At 45.4% G+C, this 18,044-nt stretch overlaps 2 protein-coding genes across 2 annotated transcripts; one reads left to right on the plus strand and one right to left on the minus strand.

Annotated features, from left to right (window-relative positions):
* Positions 1 to 1,353: 1,353 nt before the first annotated feature.
* LOC140564911 (barrier-to-autointegration factor-like) lies at positions 1,354 to 2,093 on the minus strand. Its single transcript, XM_072690608.1, has 2 exons — positions 1,968 to 2,093; positions 1,354 to 1,500 (listed from the first exon to the last, which is right to left on the minus strand). The coding sequence occupies exons 1-2, from the start codon at positions 2,091 to 2,093 to the stop codon at positions 1,354 to 1,356; spliced, it is 273 nt and encodes a 90-aa protein (XP_072546709.1).
* Positions 2,094 to 4,002: 1,909 nt separating this feature from the next.
* On the plus strand, positions 4,003 to 18,005 carry pygb (phosphorylase, glycogen; brain). The gene is made up of 20 exons (XM_072690083.1): positions 4,003 to 4,344; positions 7,460 to 7,561; positions 8,065 to 8,143; positions 8,306 to 8,409; positions 8,713 to 8,844; positions 9,513 to 9,624; positions 10,316 to 10,398; positions 11,221 to 11,364; positions 12,028 to 12,120; positions 12,911 to 13,057; positions 13,307 to 13,470; positions 13,584 to 13,698; positions 13,845 to 13,946; positions 14,818 to 14,965; positions 15,608 to 15,666; positions 15,760 to 15,901; positions 16,023 to 16,230; positions 16,935 to 17,069; positions 17,251 to 17,317; positions 17,427 to 18,005. The coding sequence occupies exons 1-20, from the start codon at positions 4,102 to 4,104 to the stop codon at positions 17,577 to 17,579; spliced, it is 2,532 nt and encodes an 843-aa protein (XP_072546184.1). The 5' UTR covers positions 4,003 to 4,101; the 3' UTR covers positions 17,580 to 18,005.
* Positions 18,006 to 18,044: the final 39 nt, after the last annotated feature.

The raw sequence follows: 18,044 nt of genomic DNA on the forward strand, positions 1-18,044 counted from the left end.
AGGCCTTAGAGGCAAGTCAGTTCGCTCTGCGGCCATCTCCGCAACGCCGCTGGGCAGTTCTTTCCAGTCATACGAGACCAGACGTCGATCTCTACAGGGCTGGCCCAAGGGTCCCCCATACCACCACCTCAGCTCACCCAGATTCTTCATCATTCCATAGGGACAGAGAGATTGAAGCCCCTGGGCCTTTATCGACCACCCAAGCAGCACATATCTGCATTTGCCAGTGGCAGCAGCCAACAGCTGGAACTGATTAACCTTATTAAAGTAAATAAATATAAGATCATATATATAATATAATATCAGTTTTACCTGTGTAACAGCATTTCATTTTATTATTCAATGTTATTTTTGTGTAATTTTTATCATGATACCTTGGTGCTCTTGGTGTGCCCCAAACAGCCACGTAATTGGAGTATGCCTTGGGCCAGCTCTGGATCTCTATGAACGGATAGAGACCGAACTACTGAAAACGTTAAAGGTCAGAATTTTCGGCTGAGGGGGATTTCCATCACAGGTCCCATCACCACCCTTGGTAATCACTGTATATACACATACTACTGCCCAGTGTTTCTGGAGAACCCGTCTAATGAAGTTGCACCCACTGCTGACACGGATGTGCAAATGCACACACTGCTTGTTGCATCCCAGTAGAGAAATCTTGCTGCTGGGAATATTTGGGAGGTGATAAACATGGGGAGAAGTGGAGCAGTGGAACCATGTTCTCAGGAATGCGATGGGGTGGTAATCTTCCACCAGCCTGAACTCACTGATGCTCTTATCCCTGAACAGGTCAACATCCTCACTTCAGCACTCTAGCAAAATGCAGTAGCCTTCTTCTCTGGACAGTAGAGACAGTTACTCCAACAAAAGCAGGGTAAACACCTTGATTTCAGAAGAAACCACCAAGGAGCCAACTGTCCCAATACTTTTGTCCATACAGTAAGTATATACCCAGCTTTGGTGTTCCTTCTTTCAGAGCGGTTTGGTGCAAAACGCTCCATTCCAGTGTTGCTCAAAGACACCTATTGGAGTCAAGTGCTGTGGACATATGCCCAGCTGGGAAAGCGAACCCTACATCATTACCCACTACGCCACACTGACCCCTTGCGGACCCCTGATGGACACCAGCCTCAATCATAGAAAACAATGCTTTATTTCCTTCTCTTTAGAAACTGATACGAACTTCGTTTCTTTAACAATGCGTCTAAACAGCAGCTTCTTTTAATACGCATCCACAGCGTCTCACAGCCCCGAGACCAACGTCTCAACAGGCCTGGAAAAATCGAGAATGCTTGTGCGACAGTTTTCACAAAATCCATAGCGAGGTGCTCCAGAGAAGGCCATCAGGGTTCAGAGGAAGGCATCACACCATTCGGTCAGACACTGCGAGCAGGACGCGGCCTGCCGTGCATTAGCTCCACTAGTGTCCTTCAGCCACTCCGTGAACAGCTCCCGGTCCTTCCTCAACAGCAGGAACTGACCCAACACCACAAACGCCTGCAGAAAGAGAGAGAGTCAGATTAGCAGAGCTTTAGAACCCAGGTCCTCAAAGCTGAGCCTTGAATCTAGTTTCCAGTCCTGGAAACCTCCAGTCCACTTCAGCGGACAGGACCAACAATTGCAAGGTCCAGGACTGGAAACTGGATTCAAGGTCCAGATTTGAGGGTTGGTTGGTTACTTGCTTTAGCGTCACACTGGAGCTACCAGGCTAATGTCTCAAACAAGAAGCAGGAGCTCTGACCTCACCACTGCAGGTCCTACTAGATACTAGATCTTGCAGTGCTTAGCTGCGATTAGCAACGTTTCTCAAACCTGTCCACGGGCCTCCCCAGATCGCTCCACCCAGTGCAGGCATGTTGGAAGCTAGGTTGGCGCCAAGTCTACTGGGCCAACTGGAGGTTCTGAGGACTGGTTTGAGAACCACTAGATTAAAGCAAGCTCACGCTCTTAGAACTTGTACTGACTTTGTCGAAGCCCTGCTCTTCCAGCTTCTTCCCCAGCACCTCTCCGATCCCAGACAGAGCGGTGACGGGCTTGTCCCCCATGGGTTCTGCCACGAAGTCTCTGTGCTTCTGAGAGGTAGTCGACATCTCAGGACGTCCAATGATCAAAAGCCTTTAGTTGCTGCTTCTGCTGCTGCGCCGTGATACTCCAGTTTGTTCTCTAGAGGTGAGGAGATGAAGGAAAATCTCAGTTAACAAGGTAACCATTCCACTGAAGGCCTTTAGCAGATGTTCTTCTCCAGAAGTGCTTCCCTGTTCACTCAGGAGATACGCTTAGCTAGTTTATATCGCCAAGAATCCCAAGATCTCGCCAAGATTAGATACTACTAAATACAGAAGTCAGGCTGTAGACAATACTCTACATACTCTGCACACCAAGTCCTCTCAGAAGAGGAGGGTCTTCAGTCTGGGTTTGAAGACAGCGAGTGTTGGACTCTTTTTTGACCATTGCCATCATATACGGAGGGGCTGACCGGTCCAGTCTTGGCTTTGTAGGCCAGAGTCAGGGAATCCTGCCTAACACACAACCCCACCAGTGAGCCTACACATCTCTCGGGGTCTCTATGAAATGCTGATTAAGGTTAGGGACTATTTTGCCCTATTGGAGACCCTACAGGTATCCCCCCGCCCTACACTAAGCTAAACTCTTCTCAGAACTCTGGTAGAACAGGGTCTCAGGCCTCCAGGCAGTATCTTCAGAACCATTAGGTGGAAGAACTTCCTGTGAGGGAGCTTTCAGAGGTTCTATTCATCACCACTACTGTGAGCCGGTCTTACAACCCCCCCCGCAATCAGCTCTTCAGAACCATTAGGTGGAAGAACTTCCCGTGAAGGATCTTTTAGAGGTTCTATCTGGTTCTATTCACCTCCACCGTGAGCCGGTCTCACCCCCATCAGCTCTTCAGAATCATTCAGTGGAAGAACTTCCCATGAGGGAGCTTTTAGAGGTTCTATCTGGTTCTATTCACCTCCACCGTGAGCTGGTCTCACCCCCATCAGCTCTTCAGAACTAGCTCCTAATTTAGATGGATTCACCTTGGAGCTGGAGTCAGATTTCACACCAAACGGTTCCAAAAAGAGAAGAACGGTGGCTTGTGGCGTGCCGGAGTTCCACGGTACTCCAGAAGGGAACTCAGTACTTGAGTTTTCGCATCATTTGACATTAGCATAGTGCTAAAGCACTTACCTCTGGACTGCAGTGAAGGGAACCTTGGCTCATTTCAACATATCTGCAAACACACAAACGTTCAAAACGTTCACACTTCTCAACGTTTCTCTAACCCTGCACGTGCCCTCCTGGGACAAATAGGCCAACCAATTACTCCCCAGGCCTGACATCTTATTGGCTCCCCTAATCATCACGTGCTTTGTTAGGGAGCGAATTCAAATGAACTCAGTTTACTTGCAAATTCAGAACTAATCTGAGCACGTGTTTGAGAACAGAGGTGGGGTTCCATCACATTTTAGGGTTCTATGACCGACGTCCTGCTCGGCCTATGGCAAAGCACCGCCACGCGTCGCTAGCCAATCGGATGGCAGCTGTAAATCCCACCCACCCCACGCCGAGCCTTCAGGAAGCTCCGCTCTGGGTGGAGTGACCGGAGTTTGATTCAGGTTAATGAACCGATTCCTTTGAAGTAAGTGGGATGTCCGATACGTGATCCGTGATTCACGACCAAAGAAACTTTATTCGACTCGATTTGACTCATAGACGAGTACAGACGCCGGTGCAAACGTCATAAAAATACTTTAATAATTTATATTATTTATTATTTAATATAATATTATAATTTATTGCACTTTTATATAACATGTTTATAATATGTTCAAGTATTATTCAGTCTTCAGCCAATTTTATAAACACTGCAATACACGTTGGTATTAAAAATGGTATAAAAGGTTGCGATTCAAGTAAGGCTGATGAATCGGTTCGTCCGAGCTCTTAAAAAAAAAGAGCCGGTTCAAAGAAACGACTCTTTTCACACTCCAGGAAGCCCTGCTTGCTCGAAGGCGGAGTGAAGTTCTCCTCCAGGCCGTGATAAGGTCTCCGGGACCCCCGTTGCACTCCTCCACATTTTCAGCCGGAGCTCCAGCCATGGCGAAGCCGCTGAGTGACCAAGACCGCCGCAAGCAGATCAGCGTGCGCGGCATCGCGGGGCTCGGCGACGTCGCTGAGATCAAGAAGGGCTTCAACAGGCATCTGCACTTCACGCTGGTGAAGGACCGGAACGTCGCCACGCCGCGGGATTACTACTTCGCCCTTGCGCACACGGTCCGGGACCACCTGGTGGGACGCTGGATCCGCACCCAGCAGTACTACTACGAGAAGGACCCCAAGGTGGGCGTGGTGCTGGGGGGTGCTGAGGGGTGCTGGGGGGTGCTGGTGGGAGTTTGCATGTGCAGGACAGTCAACCAAGTTAGGGGTTGGAGCCCATCTGCATTCCACAAATTGGTGGTTTCAGTGCGGCAACACAATCAGGAGGTTGGTGGCATCAGTATCACACCTAGCACACAGGCAGTGGTCCTCACCCATGAACTTGGAGGCCCAGTTTCCCCTGCTCTGACACACCCACCTAAAATCAGTAGGCATTTTAAGGAGTTGGGTCAGCTAAAATCTGCAGGACAGTGGACATTCAGGGCCACGGTTGGAGACCCTGCCCTCAATTCCCCTTCCCCGTAGTGGTTTCTGCAGTCCTGTGCAGCGAGAAAACAGGGTGCAGAATTTCATGTGAAGAACACCTCTCCAACTGTTAAGCGTTGGGTTTGTGTTGCAGCCAGTGGCATGGTTCAGTTAAATGGTAGCAAATTCTAGAAGCAAAACATCCCATTTTTTAAAAGCTGAAGACATTTTGTTTAGGGGGCTCCGAACCTTTTGGCGCGAGATGCAAACAACAGTGAAGTGAGCATGCCTAAGATCTGTCAAACATGGTGTAGGGCTTTCAGGTGGGGATTGTAACATGTCTACCTTGCTCAAGGTTTAACAATAACTGCCTTTCACTGATCTCCTGTTTCAGAGGCTATAAGGAAGTCTGGTTTCGTAATTGCATTGAACCACCAGACTTCCTACTTCATTCAATAGGTGTTGACGTGGGATCCACTAGCATGGTTGGCTTTAGGGCAGGCGTATAAGTTCAGTTAATATAGGGACTCTAGGACCCAGAGTCTCTCTTTTTTTTTTGGGGGGGGGCGTCTTCAGTATATTTTGTTAACCCACTGAATGAATATGATTACACTGTGTTTGTGGCTCAGTTGCTAGGTGGCTAAGCGCTATATTGATAACGCTGTGCAAAGTCATGGGTTTGTTAGGTGTACTGACCCTGTACTTAAACCCAAGGTACCTAAGCTGTAGGTGCACACCACCCAAAACCTATCCAGCCAGGACCATCTCTGTGGTCAGAAACTGACCGCTGATAATGGGCTCGAGTGTTGCTAACACGAACAATAACAATACACCAAGAAGAGGGGTTTCTAATAAACTGGCCAGGATTGACATCTAGATATTGCACCCAATTGCATGTACGTGGTTGGTGTTTCTGATAAATTGGCCAATGTGTGCGACTCAAAGGACAGTCCCGTGGTCACTTAACAGTGCTGTAATTCTGATGCCACCTTCGCAGTGGAACCTGCCGTGAAGATTTACTGGTGACCGCTATCAAAGCTGGGAGGAAGGGGTCGACAAATCATTTACCAAACTCCCCAAGCGGCTGCTGATAAGCCATGTGTCCACAAACTTTTGACACGCAAACGCTGCTGGGTTTAACCGAATAACTCTGAACTCCAAACATTGAAATCTGTGAGTGTAAAGAACCTGTACAGCAGGTGAAGGTTCTTTAGACCTTCTTTTACAAACCCTGTTCTATACGGTACCAAACGTGGTTCTCCTGCCACATCATGCAAGGAACCATTTGGATCATTTGAGAATTTCATGTGAAGAACACCTCTCCAACTGTTATACATTGGGGTTGTGTTGCAGCCAGTGGCATTGTATGGGTTCAGTTAAATTGCAGCAAATTCTGCAAGCAAATCATCCCATCTTTAAAAAAGCTGAAGCTGAAGATATATATATATATATATATATATATATATATATTTGTTGGGTTTTTTTGTTTTGTTTTGTTTTTTTTGCTCTGAAACTTTTCCAGTAAATGTCCTTTCAAGCTTATTGATATTATAATTATTTATATATATAATTATAATAATTTTATATCTTATTTTGGGTAAGATATAAAAAAAAGTAAAACCTTTAAAAAGTGGAACGCTGTAAATATCAGAATTTCTAGCCATCGAGTCAGAGTTGGTATCAGTACTCAGTATCGAGAGATACTTGAAATTCTGGTATTGGTATCAGAAAGGAAAACGTGGTATCGGTCCAACCCTTTTTTTTTTTTTTTTTTTTTTTTTTTTTTTTTTTTTTTTTTTTCTCCCCCCGAGTGGTCAGAGCCGCACAGCAAGCACATTAGTGTTTTATCTAAGCGGTAACCCATATGCATGTTGACACTGCAGCCTGTTTTACAATCAGTGTGTTTAAGGAAGTGGGTGGAGTGTGAAATTATGGCAGCGGTCTGCCTTACACACTGCTACTGTCTTATCAGTCAGCGCAAAGAGCATGTAAAGGCAGCGCTGGGAGCATGCTTAGAGGGAGTGATGGGTTTTCTGAGAAGTGCTAGAGAGTCCAAGAGTTCTCTTTTTGCCATCCCTGCTGCATGGGGTCTTATTCGAGTTCTTCTATTGTCCATTCCACCTTAAATGGTACAATAGGTACAATCTGGCACCTATACAGTTCCTATTGAAATGATCCATTCCACCTTAAATGGTACAATAGGTACAACCTGGCACTTACACAGTTAAAAAGCACACAACGAGCAAATTGTACTTTCTATTGAAATGATCCATTCCACCTTTAATGGTGCAGTAGGAAGACTTATCCAGAAAGTAAGGAGACTAAGGAGCAGAGTAAGTGCTGCAAAACATTTAAGGTGGAATGGTCATTTAAATGTTAATTGTTGTTTCTTGTTCAAATTATCCATTCCACCTTAAATGTTGCAGTAAGAAAGTGCTGCAACATTTTAAGGTGGGATGGAAATTAATTTAAATCATTTTAGCTTCTAATTTGAATTGTCCATTCCACCTTAAATGGTTCTGGCACATATACAGTAACACATATAACTAGCCTATTCTTCCAATGAGCCATTCCACCTTAAATGGTACAGTGAGTACATTTGCACTGGTACACTAATGAAAATAAGCAGTGCAAGGGTGCAACATTTAAGGTGGAATGAAAATCTAAAAATTTATTTTTATTTATTTATTTATTTAGTTGGTTTATTCAGCTACAGACTACGCGAGAGGATATCAGTATTTGCATCTTGTGGCCTATGTAAACACACACACACACACACACTCACACACACACACACAGGACTCAGTCTTCCTGTTATTTGTGTCTCTTACAGCGCGTCCACTACCTTTCTCTGGAGTTCTACATGGGCAGAACTCTGCAGAACACCATGATTAACTTGGGCCTGCAGAACGCCTGTGATGAAGCCATCTACCAGGTAAATGCTACAAGGCAATGCTACAACTACTGCTAAATACCGCACTATACAGACAAAAGTATTGGGACACCTGCTTATTCCTTATTTCCTCTGAAATCAATGAGTTGATCCTGCTCCAGAGAGTCCTATTCTATTGGCCGAGCTTCTCTACAGGGACGTCCACAAGGGGTGTCCACCAACATTTGGCGATAGTGTCGATACACTTATAGTCTTATTATGCAGGACCTTTTCCTTTTCCTGAGGGTGCTGATGAAGAATCACATTAGCCAGAAATGGATCATGTTGCTAATAGTAAATTGAAGATGATGATGGTCATGTTCGCGTTAGCGTTAGCATTAGCATTAGCATTAGCATTCTCTGTGCCTGCTTGTTTGCAGTCCTGGCTAGCCTCAGTATTTCTGGCTGAAGTGGTCCTTTGATGCAGTTGATGTTTTTGATATAGTGACTTACAGTAGGGGGTGAGATTATTTATTTGTTAATTTATTTATATTTTGACATTTTAGCTCGGACTGGACCTGGAAGAGCTGGAGGAGATTGAGGAGGACGCTGGACTTGGCAACGGTGGACTGGGGCGGCTTGCAGGTAAGAGAACTTGCATATACACACACACACACACACACACACACACACACACACACACACACACACACACACACTTTTCCTGTTGTAATGGAAATGCTGCTGTAATTTCCTTTACTGTAAGTGCATGCCTCTCTCTCTTTCTCTCTCTCTCATGCACGATAGCTTGTTTCCTGGACTCCATGGCGACACTGGGTTTGGCGGCGTATGGTTACGGCATTCGTTACGAGTTTGGAATTTTCAACCAGAAGATTTCTCATGGTTGGCAGGTATAAACCGTTAGAACTACTATAATATAATTGATATTTAAATGAATCAATCTACCGATTTATATTTATCGATGATATTGTAGCTGTCACTCAAAAATCTTGTATCTCAATTTTTGTCATTTTCCACTTTTCGACATAATCTAAATCTGCCAGTTGTTCTTTTGCATTGTGTCAGACGTTCATGATGAACGGACCAATAGAAATGCTCCAAAATGGCGTGGATTAATTTTTGTTTACATTGACTTCCATTGAAAGTAAAACTGCTGTTTAGCATTTCTTCAACCTTACCCATTGTCTTATCAGGTGGAGGAAGCAGATGATTGGCTGCGCTACGGCAACCCCTGGGAAAAGGCCCGTCCGGAGTACATGCTGCCGGTGCATTTCTTCGGTCGAGTGGAAGAGACAGGGCAGGGGCCAAAGTGGGTGGACACCCAGGTGAGCCAATCCATGTGGTAACCTCAGCAGTTCATGGGCTAATGAAGAGCTGAATGCACCGTTGTTTGCTGACCCGTCCATGCCTGAGCTCGCCTCCCTCGGCTATTAAGGCCAATGTAGCTTCCTATCCCACCAGTTGTACCCTTGTATCCCACCAGTTGGCATGTTCTAGCATAAACACATGCCTAAATAATCACGTCATGTCCTCCTCATGTCCTCTATCTTTCTTATTGCATCATTTAAGGTGGAATGGATCATTTAAATAAGAAAGCACAATTTACAGTCAAATGACCATTCCACCTTAAATGTTTGGCAGCACTTGCTCGACTCCTTAGTCTCCTTACTTTCTGGATAAGTGTTCCTACTGCACTATTTAAGGTGGAATGGATCATTTCAATAGGAACTGTTTAGGTGCCTGATTGTACCTATTGTACCATTTAAGGTGGAATGGACAATGTAACAACTTGAATAAGACCCCACGCAGCAGGGTTGGCAAGGCGAGAACTCTTGGACTCTCTAGCTTTGTTAGTTTGTGGTGTCCAACACTGTAGGACTCATGGTTTTCTATAAACATGGTTGAAGTCTGTCTCTCACTCGTGTGTTCTCTCTCTCTCTCTCTCTCTCTCTCTCTCTCTCTCTCTCTCTCTCTCTCTCTCATATTCCCATAGGTCATCCTGGCGATGCCATATGACACTCCTGTCCCCGGCTACAAGAACAACACGGTCAACACCATGAGACTGTGGTCTGCCAAAGCCCCCAATGACTTCAACCTGCAAGAGTGTACGGTCACCGGTCACTTACAATAATTGCTGTTGTTTACTTGCTAGGTGTTGGTGGTTATCATGTCTGCTCACCAGTCAGGTCAGTTATTACACTCTGGGATCCGGTCATCATGGGCCCCCTGCACGCTACAAGCCCCATGCGGCTGCCCAGGCGTCACTGGCTAAAGTTACACCAGTAAAAACGCACACGCTCTTGCTCGGTTGTATTTTGGCTACAGTGCTCCGCTCAAGTAATGAGTTTACAGCAGCGTAGTAATGTGGTGGTTGCCAGGGCGAGACTTGGGATCTGTGTGGAGTACTAACTACAGACTGCCTGCCAAAGCCCTGCTGCTGCTCCCAATGAACCCAATGAAAACTTTAGTATGGCTAAAGGATTCAGAAGCTAATGTAAAGAATGGTTGCCATGACTACAACACAACTATAGCCATTTTATTTGCTAAACCAAACCCTCCAGTGATCCTATGTGTGTCTTTGTGGAATGGTGATGATGGTCAAATGTAAAATTCTTTGGGGGACTACTTCCCTGGGTTCCCTGACCACTGGGGTTTCACACCAAGCCCATCAAACCCCACTCAGACTGACTTTGTTTATATATTAAACATTTAATTACTCTGAACCTGAAAGCTTTTATTAAAGCAGATCCGACTGGATGGATTTCCTGGACTGACTTTTTTTTTTTTCTTCCATAGTTAATGTTGGGGACTACATCCAGGCCGTCCTGGACAGGAACCTGGCCGAAAACATCTCCCGAGTTCTGTACCCCAATGATAATGTGAGTACTCTTGTTTGACAGGGGGAGGGGGGGGGTCTGAAGGCTGGTCTGTACTTATCTTGCACATGTTTGAGCAGCTACTGTCCTAGTCCAGCTTTCTGGCATCCAGTGGTAGTGGAGCCCAGGTCTCCTCACGTCACTTCCAGTGGAGGGGTTTAAAAGGTGGGGATTTGCATGGAGATGTCAGGTTGATTGGTGTGAGTGGGAAATGGCCGACATAAACTGAACTGCAGTGAAGAGCAGAGTGTCAGAATGGGAGTGAGGGGGTGTGAGAGAGTAAGTGTGTGTGTGTGTGTGTGTGTGTGTGTGTGTGTGTGTGTGTGTGTGTGTGTGTGTGTGTGTGTGCGTGCACTTCAGCAGGTTCTGTAGAAATGACCATATAAGGAGAGAGGGTTACTGTGCTGCAACTCGCTTAACTCACACTCAACCGCAGCAGAGCCTTCTCTTTACTGTGATCACCAGTGTAGGGAAGTATCTACAGTGTGTGTGTGTGTGTGTGTGTGTGTGTGTGTGTGTGTGTGTGTGTGTGTGTGTTTTTTTTGAAGGGTGGATATATTTACCTTGTAATTAATCTAACTCTGGCTTCTTTAAAAAACTTACCCACCAACTAACTCAAAACTATGAAATATCAGATAATCTTTAGCAATGACCTCGGCCCCCCGTTATCCGGCCCCATATCCTCCTCAGCTCCCCGTTACTCGACCCTCAGCGCATCGTTACCCGGCCGCATCTCCTCAGTGCCCTGTTGCTCCACCCCCGTCTCCTGATTGCACTGTGACTTCACCCCATTGACCCCACTGTCTGTGTCTGTGTGTGTTTCAGTTTTTTGAGGGTAAGGAGCTGCGTTTGAAGCAGGAGTATTTTGTGGTGGCCGCCACCCTGCAAGACATCATCCGGCGCTTTAAATCCTCCAAGTTCGGCTGCCGGGACCCCGTGCGCACTTCTTTGGAGAGCTTTCCAGATAAGGTAACTCCTCCCCCTCTCTCAGTACTTCGGTACTGGACCTCTGCTAACACACCTGGCTCTTATATTAGGATTCCCCTGAATGACCTGGACCAGGTGTGTCAATTATTACAGTTTGTAGTGGACAAAAGTATTGGGACACCTGCTCGTTCGTTTCTTGTTTTTAATAGTATAAATATGTAAAAGGTTACTCCAACAAAAGCAGGATAAACTGTCTTCATTGTTCAAGGTTCTCTAATAGATTTTGGAGGAGTGTTGCTGTGCGGATTTGAATGCATTCAGCGACGAGTGTTATTGAGATCAGGATGTTGGATGATCACTACCCCACCTCATCCCCAAAGTACTGGATGGAGCACCACCATCAACCCTTCCAGAGAACACAGTTTTTCCACTGCTCCACAGCTCAATGCTGGGGGGGGGCTTCATACCCCTCTATACCCACGCCTGGCATCAGGCAGCATGGTGCAAATAGGTTCACCATGTTTATCTGCTGCAGAGAGTCCTATTCTATTGATGGTGCTTCTCTACAGGGATCAGACAAGCTGTATGTGTGCATGTCTGAATAGCAGAATGCGTTCATTTGAAGGGGTGTCCGCAAACATTTGGACGTGTAGTGTATTGATTAGGTCTGTCTCTCACTGTTGAACTTTTCTCCCTGTTTCTCAGGTGGCGATCCAGCTGAATGACACCCATCCAGCGCTGGCTATTCCTGAGCTCATGAGGATATTCGTGGATGTGGAGAAACTGGGCTGGGAGAAGGTGCAGCTGCTGAGCAAATTTACTCACTCTATCAGAAACCTACGCCTGCCCTCTTTCAGATTGGCGGCTTTATGTGACCCACAGATGTAAAACCTGTATAAGCGTATTTACATATGATTAGCAACTGATTAATAATAATACTAATAACAATCATAATAATAATACTGCCAGAACAATACAGCATAAAGCATGAAGGCTTGCCGTCTCATGCTGGCCCTTTGTTTTACTACTTTCTTCTGTTGCACGTTCTGCTTTGTCATGCTGACATGCAGCCATTTTCAGGCTTGAGGAGCTGGAACTCTTTGACATTAGTTCCATAATTATTATTTTTTTATATATATATATATATAATGTCTTTAACTGTGAAATTGATTTACATTAGTATGTCCTTGTTCATAAAAACATTTTTAAAAATCATATATATAATATTTAATGTATGTACATGAGAAAACCTCCAAAATGGGATTTTGAATAAATAAATAAATAAATACAATAAAAAATAAATAAATGTAAAAAATTTTACATTTGAGAGATTAACAAAGGCAAAAATTAGCTTCTTTTGCTATTTAACACTTATTTCAATTATTATAATCAGTTAGATTTCCAACCTTCCAAAATCCATGCAGTTGAAGCGCCCCCTACAGGTTAATTTGTATATCCCTACTGTTCATAAACTCATAAATACAAGGATCATATTCTTGATCTAGCTCCTCCTTCATCTTCTCATACATCATAAATATATTGAATATATTGTCATCTGAAGTGTGTAAGTGTGTGTGTGTGTGTGTAGGCCTGGGAGATTACCACGAAGACGTGCGCATACACCAACCACACCGTGCTGCCAGAGGCTCTGGAGCGCTGGCCCGTGTACATGTTCGAAAAACTTCTACCCCGACACCTGATGATCATCTATGAGATCAACCAGCGGCACCTGAGCGTGAGTACCTGCTCCTACAAACCCTCACACACTTCATTAGAAGCCCCTCACTGTCAGTGCACCATTAGTATTGGCCTTGGGCTTCCAGGCCTTCAGATGCACCACACACATAATACCCCGATAATACTTGGCCAGTGGAGGTCCTGCGGTCAAAAACTAGAGCTGATACACTGCAGTATAGTGGAGCTGTAAGGGGTAGGGGGTGTTTCTAATAAAGTGGACGTCTGTCTGTCTGTCTGTCTGTGTTAGAGAATAGCAGCGCTGTACCCCGGAGACACCGACCGTTTGCGCAGGATGTCTCTGATCGAGGAGGGCGAACCGAAGAGGATTAACATGGCCCACCTGTGCGTGGTGGGGTCCCACGCGGTCAACGGAGTCGCTCGCATACACTCTGAGATCGTCAAAGACACTGTGTGAGTGAAACGGCATGAGGTTTTAGAGTCTACGCTGTATAAATATGGATCTATTCGAGATATGAGTGGCGTTTGCTGGATGTTAAATATGCAGGATCTTTCTCTCTCTGAAGGTTTAAAGACTTTTACGATGTCGACCCAGAGAAGTTCCAGAACAAGACGAACGGCATCACGCCTCGCCGCTGGCTGCTGCTCTGCAACCCAGGCCTGGCTGACCTCATCGCCGAGGTACAGATCACTTATCGGTTATTTAACCAGGAGAGAGCTCCCAGTCAGCCTGAGCTACGGTACTAACTGGGGCGGGGGGGGGTCCTTCACTGGTGACCGCTACAGTGATGCTGCTCTGTGTGTGTGATGTTGTCGTCCCCCTACAGAAAATTGGCGAGGACTTCATGACGGATCTGTTCCAGCTGAAGAAGCTGCTGAACTACATTGATGATGAGGTGTTCATCAGGGATGTGGCCAAAGTCAAGCAGGTCAGCGCCGCGCTCTTTTACCTAGAACGTCCGGTAAGGCTGGGTAGCAGAAAGTTCAGCACAGTACAGATTACTTCGACCGTACCCAAAGTCATGCTGATTGGCTGCCCGAGTTGGGTTGTTGAAGTTAAAGGTACTGCTTCTTTAACAGGGAACCTACAGAGCCCCTAAAATGACGGAGTGGATGTTTTTAATCAGGCAGACTCCTTATTTTATGGACGAAAGTATTGGGACACCTGCTCATTCATCGTTTCTTCTGCAGTCAGGGGGATTAAAAAAGAGTTTCTCCTGCTTTTGACGGAGTAGCTGTCTCTATTGTCATAGGAAGAAGACTTTCTGCTAGATTTTAGATTGGAGAAGCATTGCTGTGAGGATTTGATTGCATCCAGTGACTAGAGCTAGAGTTAGTGAGGTCAGGATGTTGGATGATCATCACCCCACCCCATCATCACCAGCTCTTCAACTCCTCCCAGAAGTATTGAAAGGAGCACCAACCATAGATCAGATCAATGCTTGGGGGAGATTTGTACCCTTCATGCCCACCTGGCTTACTATGTTTATCAGCTCCAGAGAGTCCTATTCTGTGGAGCTGTCCTATTGTGTGGTAACTTATGGTAGCTAACCTAAAATGCATTCATTAGAAGGGGTGTCCACAAGTATCAAGACATATAGTGCATTAAAGAGTTATATAATTTTATGTATAAAGATTGATTTGTAATTTTAATGTTACTGTATTGTTTTGTGGCCTCCTGTAAAATAATTTAAGGCCTCCATATTAATTCACGGCCGCAAGAACCGTGACTTGTGGCTTTATTAAATTTACTTGCGTATTTATAATATGCCTTATTAATGATAACCACCATCTTTATAGGAGAATAAGCAGAAGTTGGCTGCGTACCTGGAGAAGGAGTACAAAGTGAAGATCAATCCTGAGTCCATCTTCGACATTCAGGTCAAAAGAATCCACGAGTACAAGAGGCAGCTGCTCAACTGCCTGCACATCATCACCTACTATAACAGTGAGAACACACTCCTACACACACACACACACACACACACACACACACACACACACACACACTCTCTCTCTCTCTCTCTGAGACGCAGATAAAGTATGAATGCGATAATGTAATTTAACTGCCGGTTCTTTACTGCCCCCTGCCTGCAGAGAGGAAAACTGCCAGTTATCGAGAGTCTGTTCAGTACAGGATAGTCCACTATAGTCCAGTGTTTCAGTCTGCTGGTAGAAGTGACCAGTGCACGGGAGTCTATATAGCTAAGGCATGGTAATAAGCCTGATGCTTATTCATCCTTCATTATATTTACATATAACTTTATATGAAGTCCCTAATAACTGTTGTAACACATTAATGATCATGTAATAACAGTGTAACTACAGATGCATTACACATATATATATATATATGCTTTTATACACATTATTTTATATAGGCTAGTGGGAATGGGCCCCCTAGTTGTACTTGTAGAATTACAGAAGTCGAAACTGAAGCTGATGCATGTGTATTTATATAAGCTGTACTGCTTTACTGCTGTAAATCACTGTAATTGCCTGCTTTATTAATGTAATGGAATGTAATTGCAGGTCTTCGAGACACTTGAGGTCATGTCAGACTAGTTTTCTAATATTCTGTGTTTTTTAGGGATCAAAAAAGAGCCGAACAAGAAATTTGTACCAAGAACAATAATGATCGGAGGCAAGGTGGGGGTCTCTCTTATTTTTATTTTTATATATTTTTACCAACCAAAAGACATGGTCACTTATTACTTTTACCTACACTGCTCCCCCCTGCAGGCTGCACCAGGGTACCACATGGCTAAGATGATCATAAAGCTGATCACCTCGGTTGGGAACGTGGTGAATAATGACCCAGTGGTGGGTGATCGGCTCAAGGTGATTTTCCTAGAGAACTACAGAGTCTCCCTCGCCGAGAAAGGTGAGCTCCTCTGCTAGCGAGGCTGCTTTAAAATGAGCAGATGAATGTGTCTGAAGAGGATGTGCCCATGGGGTGCCCAAACTTTTGCATGAATGACTTTTTTTGCATGGTCTTCATCCAGTGATCCCGGCAGCAGATCTGTCGGAGCAGATCTCCACGGCGGGCACAGAAGCCTCCGGAACAGGCAACATGAAGTTCATGCTGAACGGAGCCCTGACCATCGGCACCATGGACGGAGCCAACGTGGAGATGGCAGAGGAGGCCGGGGAGGAGAACCTCTTCATCTTCGGAATGAGGGTGGAGGATGTGGAGGCCATGGACCGCAAGGGGTGAGCGAGACGAGACACACGGAGAGCAAGCGAAGGCTGACTGGCCTTCATGTGCTTCCTCAGCTACATTAGCTTGGCAGCTCCAGTAGCTCTAGACTGTGTTTGGTGTTGGGGCAGGAGTTTCACCTAATGCTGCCTAATGCCAGGCGTGGGCTATAGAGGGGTATAAAGCCCCCCAGCATTGAGCTGTGGAGCAGTGGATGAACTGTGTTCTCTGGAATGATGGTGGGCTGAGCCGGGGAGTTGGGGATGATGAGGTGGGGTGATGATTATCATCATCCAACATCCTGACCTTAATAACACTCGTCACTGAATGCAATCAAATCCTCACAGCAACGCTTCTCCAAAATCTAGTAGAGAGAGCCTTGGACAGTGAAGACAGTTTATCCTGCTTTTGTTGGAGCAACTTTTTAAATATTTGAATCTCCGATTTAGAAGAAACGGCAAACGAGCAGGTGTCCCAATACTTTTTGTCCACTAAAACTGTAATAATTCATTAATTAACACCTGTTTTTGTTTGTTTGTTTTTTATCTTTAAACCTTTGATTTCAGAAAAAACAATGAACGAGCAGGTGTCCAAATACTTTTGTCCATATAGTGTGTATGTATGTATAGTAACATTTTTAACTATAGCTTAACTCTAGGTGTGTGTGTGTGTGTGTGTGTGTGTGTGTGTGTGTGTGTGTGTGTGTGTGTGTGTACAGGTATAATGCTCATGAGTACTATGATCGTCTCCCGGAGCTCCGGCAGGTGATGGATCAGATCCGCACTGGCTTTTTCAGCCCCACAGAGCCGGAACTGTTTAAAGATGTTGTCAACATGCTCATGAATCATGACCGGTAAGTGTGTGTGTGTGTGTGTGTGTGTGTGTGTGTGTGTGTGTGTGTGTGTGTGTGTGTGTGTGTGTGTGTGTGTGTGTGTGTGTGTCCTATTTTGTTTTCATGAGAATATTATTCTAAATGGTACATACATACTGACGACTACTCGTCCCAATAATTTTGACAAAAACGTTTGTCTCAGATTTAAGGTATTTGCTGATTATGAGGCCTACATCAGCTGTCAGGAGAAAGTCAACGACCTCTACAAGGTGATCTGATCACACTTACAATGAAGAGGTCACTTTCCCCCCCATGTTGGAGCCTCTTTAATCACTGTAGTGTACATTAACAACCCTCCCCTCCTGTTCCCGATTTCAGAACCCAAAAGAGTGGACCAAGAAGGTGATCAGAAACATCGCTGCTTCTGGGAAGTTCTCCAGCGACCGCACCATCTCCGAGTACGCTCGGGAAATCTGGGGGGTGGAGCCGTCGGCCGTGAAGATCCCGCCACCCAACGAGCCTCGAGACTGAGAGGCCAGACATGGCTGAATTGGCCGATGACCACCGGCCACACCCCTTCTAACCCCTCCCCTTTTTAATAATGTAGGCGTGTCCTGTCTGATTTCAAGCCCTTGTTATTGGTGCTTCACTGCCTTACTCCTGTACTGTACACCACGTTTCAGTGCCTTCACCCATTGCTTTCTTGTCGCAGTCTTGCTCAGGCTCTGCATATCGCACACAGGGCCTTAAATCCAGCCTTCAATCCAGTGTCTGCTCAGATTTTAGCTGTTTAATCAAACTTCTAATGGAATTGATTAGCCACCTTCTGCCACACCCAGCAGTGATTACACAGTCCAGGACTGGAACCTGGATTCAGGGTCTGGATTTGAAGAGCTGTGGTGCATCGTGAGACTAAAAGGTCAACTCTTAAACATGAATAAATGCTGTTGAGACCAATTCCAGCCCAAAAAGAGCATTTTCATTTTCTAGGCCATT

Source organism: Salminus brasiliensis, chromosome 10 (genome assembly GCF_030463535.1).
Source record: "Salminus brasiliensis chromosome 10, fSalBra1.hap2, whole genome shotgun sequence".
Taxonomy (NCBI): domain Eukaryota; kingdom Metazoa; phylum Chordata; class Actinopteri; order Characiformes; family Bryconidae; genus Salminus; species Salminus brasiliensis.